At 45.6% G+C, this 7,237-nt stretch overlaps 1 protein-coding gene across 2 annotated transcripts in view; it reads right to left on the bottom strand.

Moving 5' to 3' along the window:
• The window catches only part of TMEM67 (transmembrane protein 67), a 42,464-nt gene extending 35,227 nt beyond the window's left edge, over positions 1-7,237 (bottom strand). The window contains exons 1-3 of one of the 2 annotated variants that reach the window (XM_019527929.1): positions 7,048-7,237; positions 2,603-2,691; positions 1,145-1,238 (exon numbers count right to left, since the gene is read on the bottom strand). In XM_019527929.1, coding sequence (XP_019383474.1) covers positions 1,145-1,238; positions 2,603-2,691; positions 7,048-7,237 — 373 coding nt within the window. The remainder of the gene's footprint in view (positions 1-1,144; positions 1,239-2,602; positions 2,692-7,047) is intronic. The other variant, XM_019527930.1, reaches the window with a different exon arrangement.

Here is a 7,237-nt window from a genome sequence, read left to right as displayed (position 1 = left end):
TGTCTAGGTCCAATTGTAGCCTATTTCTTCCTTCAAGCATGCCCACATCAGCCCACATCTTAGTGACATCAGCAAATTTGAACAGGGTGCTTTTTAGCCTCTCGTCCAAGTCACTGATGAAGATGTTGAACAGTGCGGGCCTGAGGACCGAGCCCTGTGGAACCCCACTGCCCACATCCCTCCAGGTCGAAAATGACCCATCCGCTACCTCTCTGGGTGCAGCCCTCCAGCCAGCTGGTGACCCATTTGACTGTGTAAGTGTTGACACCACAGTCCCCCAGTTTTTTAACAAGAATGGGGTGAGAGACAGTGTTGAAGGCCTTCCGAAAGTCCAGAAATACTATGTCCACTGCTACCCCTGCATCTAAAGAAGACTATGTCCACTGCTACCCCTGCATCTAAGGATTTTGAAAAGAAGAATTTACTGATGCCGAGGAGAAACTTCAAAACTATCTTCAAAAGAACTGCATACTTAAAATTTTGCAGTTCCATTTCAAATAAAAATAAGCAGTCTTAGGCAGGATTAAAACTAGAGTTGTGTTTAGCTGGCCCAACTCAGAGGAAAACATGTTTTGGATTGACCCCAAATGGTTTTTATGTTGTTAGTATTACTTCAGGGAAAAAAAACAAAGGAAACTTCAAAATGGCCTCTCATTTCAAAGCAAAAAAAAAATGTTTTTAATTTTTGGCCAAAATTATACATGAAATTTGGCATGAATTAAGAAGTTTCCAAAATAAATATTTTACTAAATAAGCTATTCGTCCAAAATTTTTCAACTATCTCTAATTATGACAGACATAAATCAATAACAGCAAAGAGGTGAAGTACACAGTAGTATACAGACACAAATAAGACATATATACATTTATATTTTTAAGCATGGTTGCAATTTTTTCCCATTATTAGCATTTTACTCTTCAGACTGAATAACGATTAGATATAACAGCTTTTCCTGCCACGAATGTACTTTGTGGGGGTTAGAAAGGGAGACTTAAAAATCAAGATTGAAAAATGTGCATTAACCTTGAATGGCATCAGCCTCCTGTTCCTTATTAATTTGCTAATTGAGCAGAATGTGTTATTTTGACAAACTCAGATATTTAAAATCAACACTAACATTTATACTACACATACATTTCTTACCTAAAATTTCACTGTTGAGGCATTTGCATTTTCCTTCTGTAGTTAAGCCTTTAGGACAAGCAATACAATTCCACCCATCTTCAGTAACTCCATTCTAAATAAATTTTAAAATAGTTATAGAATGTTTTATTTAAAAATAAGTCTACTAGGACACCTGGAAAAATGTCCAACATATTTAAGTTATTTGAGAGAGACATTGAGGCATTATTCAGGCTTAACAACCATAAAACCGTCTGAACACAAAGATTTGTTTTCAGTAGGAGTCCATTCAGATACACGACTTTGCGTTTTAGACTCTATGTGGTGGGTGGTTTATAAAGTGACGAGTAATTAGATATAAAGGGGGTTTTAAAACTTTTTTTTCCTTTGCTTTAAAGATGTTGAAATGAATTAATCTGAACTTAAAAATAAAAAAGTATTGGTTAAAAGTGATTTGTATACAATAGAAAGAGAATATTTTCCATTAAAATCATGATATAATACTTGGCTTTTGAACATTATGTAGCACAGTCATTCTTAACCAGAGTGCCATGAGGTCCTTTAAAGGGTGCCACTTCCTGTTACTACTATTACAAGTGTGCATACAGGATTCACAAAATTAAACTAGATTATTTCAAAAAGGAATCCAGTGTTAAAAACATTTTGACCTGTTGTGGTCTTTCTGAGTTCTTTACAAGTGAAGAACTGCTCTAATATTTTCTGTAGTCAAAAAACAAAAAAAAATAAGAGCTGGCATTTTCTGAGGGGTGCCATGAATCTCTTGAAGTGTGCTGTGAGTCTAAAGAGGTTGAGAGACACTGATGTAGCATTAACACACTTGATGTCCAAAAGCCTCTAAAAGCATTTGATAGTATGAGAGAATGGGCAAACCAAAAAATCATTATGAATCAGCTTATGTTTGTCTATTAATTTATTTACACTGGTTTTTATTATTTATTTGATTACTGCAATGCCTCAGAATTCTACTCAGAGACTCCACTGCAATATACACTGTACAAGCTCAGACAGTTATTCTAATGCCTACATTAAGCATAAAGAATTTTTGTTGGCAATGGCATTTTCACAAATGCACAACTCAAAACATTTAAACCTAGGAAAGTCAATTTTTGGCATGAAAGACAATGTGCTAATACTACTTTTACATGAAGTAATCCCCATTCTAGTTACAAAGCGTGAAAAATTGTTTTAAAAAACATAAATATGACTTGTGATGATTTGTGTCTTATAGATGCCTGCATGTAAGTTGCAAACATGAAGAAATGAAAAAACACTGCTATAACATAAAGCTTAATTGCTAAAGTAACATTGCTAAAGTTAAATTCTCAAGTCAAATCATAATTACATATATTTATTTTTTATTTGTCTTACACTAGCTTATTTAATGCTTTGCAAACTATTTAAAATTGAAAAGAAAAAGATTGTAATGCTACATCAAAATACACAAAGCTTAATACTTACTACATTTTCGGGGCACTTTTCACAAGTAACAGATGGCCCACCATTATTAGAAACCATCTTGAATCCTGGTAAACATACACATGAAGTACCTAAAAAGCAAGGGAAAAATTTTATATTACATATACTATTCCAGTATTGCATATATTTGTTAGGGTGACTGTATTTGGATCTTGGGGAATACTGAATTTGCAGCTATATATAAGGCTATAGGCTGTGGCCCAGCAAAGCTGCTAACCACAAGGCAGAATAATATATTAAAAGTAACACTGCAAGATGCTTAGGCAAGGATTTTCCTAACAACATGATAGTTTGTAGGACATATAGCTCATTGTGTAAGGAGAACAGGATGCAGCCCACCAGCTATCATAGAATCAATAAGTCGGAAGGGACCTAGACAGATCATCAAGTCCAACTCCCTGCCATGGGCAGAAATGAGCACTGGGGGTAGGAGGGTTAGGAGATAAAACAGAAGCAAGACCTTGGAGACAGTGAAGAAACCGCAAGTGACCGGAATAAGCTGAGGTCATGGTTTTAGGCAGGTGCTCCATAGCAAAGACATGTAAATAAGTGAAATGCATAGGCAATTCCATGCTAATGAAGTAAACAGTAAACAGAGGCAGAGCTTAAGATAGGAGGGAATATGGGTGGAATAAAGGAGAGACAAAAATGGAGTAAATGTTAATAAGTATGAACCACGGTGTAAAAACGTAGAAAGAACTAATGTTCGTGGCTGCTCCCCAGTTTCTTTGAGAGCTTGCCCAAAGCTGTCTCCGTTTTGAATAAAGCTATTTCTAGCAATGTGTGCTGGTGTTTGCTCTCTGAGCAATTGGATCGTCATCTCCCTAGTCGTCAGGCACCACACGGAGTCGGGGTCTAACAATATTATTTATACTATATATGCATAATTCTGGATCGAATTTATTCTAAAAGTTTTAAACATATTGCATGATGCTGGACTTCATTAAGAACATAAAAACTCGTCAAAATATGTAACTTTCCAAGCCATTAAAATACTCTCAAACTCCTGATCAGCAGCATTTTTTTTTTTTGCAAAGAGTAGTAGTCAAAGTTGTGACCACCCTAAAATAACTCCTACTCAACTGTTCATCAAAATCATGTACTTTTAAAAAATTCCTCTCTTCCCTGCTTCCTATTGATTGAAGATTAATATATTGCACTATTGTATTGGGAATACTATGTCCTAAGAATAAAAATGTAAATTTAACGTTTAAAACCATTTAAAAAGAAATGCTAACCAGAAACACCAAAAACCTAGGTCTAGAAACAGTGACATTGTTATAACAGGATGGGAAACATATTACAAATCAATGAAGCTAGATCAGGAGTGCTCAACCTGCATCCCAAGGAGCCACTGCACCTGGCCTGTGGGGCTCCTCACTAATTGGAAAATTTGTCAGAGCCATTAATATGCCAAATCCCCAAGCCTGGTTGAAGCCAGGCCACCACCATCCCTGCAGCCTGGACCATGCTTCCTTCCCCTTTCCCACACTCCCTTCCCCCCAAGCAGGGCCAGACTGGGGCTGATCATGCCTCCCCAATCAAACCCTTTTTCCTCACAGTGCTGAGCCATGGGCCCCCTTTTCCCAGGTGGGGCTGGGTCATCCCCCTTCCCCCGCAGGACCAAACCATGCCCTCCCATGAAGCCTCTTTCCCCTTCTTGCAGAACCAAGCTTGAGCTGGGCTGCAATTTGCTCCTTCTTCCTGGACCTGTGGTGTCTGCCCTGAGAGCTGGTTGGGAACTACTATCCAGACCAGGCATTGCCCATGAGCTCCCTTAGGGAAAAATGTTGAACACCACTGACCTAGACTGTTACATAAAAATAATACATCAAAGTTTCCTGGGTCATAGAACCACAGCTTCTGGAAGAGACCTGAGGTCATCTAGTTCAAGCCCTGCTCAGGGTTGGATCCCAATGGATTAATCCAGAGATGGGCAAAATACAGCCCACAGGCCAGATCCAGCCCGAAGGATTCTATCCGGCCTGTGGCAGGTTCCCTGGCCCTGTCCAGCCCCGGATTCAGCTCAGGCGTGCATGGCAGGGCAGTGGCAGAATAGCAGCCAAACTTGGTTTCCTGGCAGCCCTCATGGGAGTAACTCACTCTGGCAGGCTGTTGCTGCCTGTGTCTCTGCTGCTGTCACCACTGCTGGACCCAGCCCCACCACCTGGCCACCCTGGCCCATCCACCCTGCATTCACTGCAAGGGGTGCTAGATGGAGCAGCTGGGTGGAATCTCCATGGAGATCAGCCTGGGACCCCCCCACAAGCAGGCTACGCTCAGCTGGGTGGATAGGATGGGGCTGCAGGCAGGCAGGAAGTGGCATCTAGAAACAGGACTGGCAGGCAGGGCTAGGGTGGGGATCATGGGGCAGTGACAATGCGGGGTCAGGACAGAACTGCGATCTACTCTCTGCATGTCCCTGTTCCTCATCACGGGGATGTGGGGGGACTGGGTCATGGCTCTGTCTTGTGCCCTGCCCACCCTTCCCTCTCCAGGACACTGCTCCCCACCCACCTGTGGTGCCCTCCCATTTGTCCAATGCAGTGCACTGAATGGTCTCCATGGAGACCCTGCCTGCCTGCTCACATTATCTGGCACCCCCAGCAGGACCAATTGCCTTCCCTCCCCTCCAGCACCTCACTGAAACTCCCTAAAGAGCCCTCTAGCCCAAATCATTGTCCCCCTGCCCCCAGATTAACCCATCCCTGCTCAGTGCCTGCCTATTCTACTCTCCCAACTGCACACAGATGGAGGCTATGCTATCGCTGTGGGCCACCTGCTCATTGTTGCCAGATGTATAATTATTATATTTGTATGATAATTTCAACCCTTGTACGATCTACAACAGCAAAAGTGTTCACAATGTATGATAATTTTTGAGGCAGCTAATTGATACAGCAAATGCTAAACCCAAGTCACCCTCAGGGAGTTTCAACTGACTTTACAGTTTGCTGCCAGCACTTTCTTATGAGCAGGGATCCTGGTTTTCCCTGATTTAAAAAATAAATAAACAAACACAAATTTTTCAATTTCTCTGATAAAACACCCCAGAAAATCTGCGATTAAAATGCAAGGCCACTCATCCCCCCCAGTCCTGCTGCCCCTCATTCCTCCCATGGTCCCCTGGCCCTGTTTGTGCCAATCACTGCCACCCCCAGAGCCCCACCCAGCCCTGGCAATGCATCCCTAGTGCATGCGGCAGCAGTGAGGGGCACAATGCCATGGTGCTGCCCCTGCTGCTACCTCATGCAGAGGGAATGTTGCTAGGGCAACACGGACCTCACAGCAACAAAGAGATCCCTGCATGATCCTGCCATTTCCTGAACCACTGGTTCTCACCTGCTGGGCTGTGGATGCCCCAAGGGATGGCAGCAAGGCAGGAGCCTGAGCCTGCACCCACCCTGCATACGTATCTGGGGGGCGCATGGGTCCTCCCTGTTTCCTGGGAGTGCACATAGTGGCGGGAGCTGGCCTCACCATGCTCACCTGCCAGACAAGCTTCAGCCCCGTAATGCTCCCCACCAAGGCCCTGTGGCCATGCATTGCAGCCCAGGGCCACATGCCCCATGCGCTGCCTGGCTGGGACATCAGCACCAGCCCTGCCCTCCCTACAGGAGGTCTCAATTTCCCCATCCCTACACCTACTCGTAGGAGCTGCTCTCCAGGCTGCCCAGCAACTATATGCACATACATGCACGTGCTGCCCCCTGCCTGACCGCCCTCCTCCTGCTCGCCCCAGCCCACCTGCGGAGAGCTCTTCCCAAAACTGCAAAACCTACAGGTTTCTCTGATAAAAATGAGAAATCCATATTTTCCACCGGTAAAGTGGAAAATCCGTTGTTTTCTCCATTTTCCCGCAGGATCCCTCCTTACAACTGCTTGCCTTGAAATAAAGAAATGCTTCAACGTTGATGACCCAGTTCTCACTCACTCCCTGGCTAAATTACAGTGAACAACGTAAAGTAAGACGGCTTATTTACATACTTATGTGAGTATTTTCAGCGTACACTCGTTTTTCAGCCAATACAATAATCTTGAGCTTCCAACAGGATAATTTCATATTTAAGACCCGGCAATCCCGTGCCGCTGCGGCGCCCTCCCGGGCAGGACCTGTTCTCCCCTCTCCAGCAGCTCGAGGCCGCGGCGCCCCAGAGACGTCTCATCTCCAGGGCTCCCCCGACGCGGCCAGGGGCCGGCAGCCGCACGGCAACTTCTCCGCCCCTGCCGAGCCCGAGCCCGAGCCCGAGCCCGAGCCCGAGCCCGAGCCCGAGCCCGAGCCCGAGCCCGAGCCCGAGCCCGAGCCCGAGCCCGAGCCCGAGCCCGAGCCCGAGCCCGAGCCCGAGCCCGAGCCCGAGCCCGAGCCCGAGCCCGAGCCCGAAAGCAGAGAGCGCGGGCGGAGTGGCGCCTTGCACCTCACCGCTCACCCGAGGCGCTGCCCCGCTGGTGCGGCCCGCACGCCCCGCACGCCAGGCTGGCGGTGTCGAAGTAGCGCGGCTCGCCGCAGTCGCGGGGCATCCGCAGGGGCAGGGAGAAGCTGTGCCCGACCGAGGGCGCCGCGCCCAGCAGCACCGGCACCAGCAGCGCGACAGCAGCCCAACGCCCAGCTATCACCAT

Source organism: Gavialis gangeticus, unplaced genomic scaffold (assembly GCF_001723915.1).
Source record: "Gavialis gangeticus isolate Ggan-Ray unplaced genomic scaffold, GavGan_comp1, whole genome shotgun sequence".
NCBI lineage: Eukaryota > Metazoa > Chordata > Crocodylia > Gavialidae > Gavialis > Gavialis gangeticus.
This window is presented reverse-complemented; position numbering and strand designations above follow the sequence as displayed.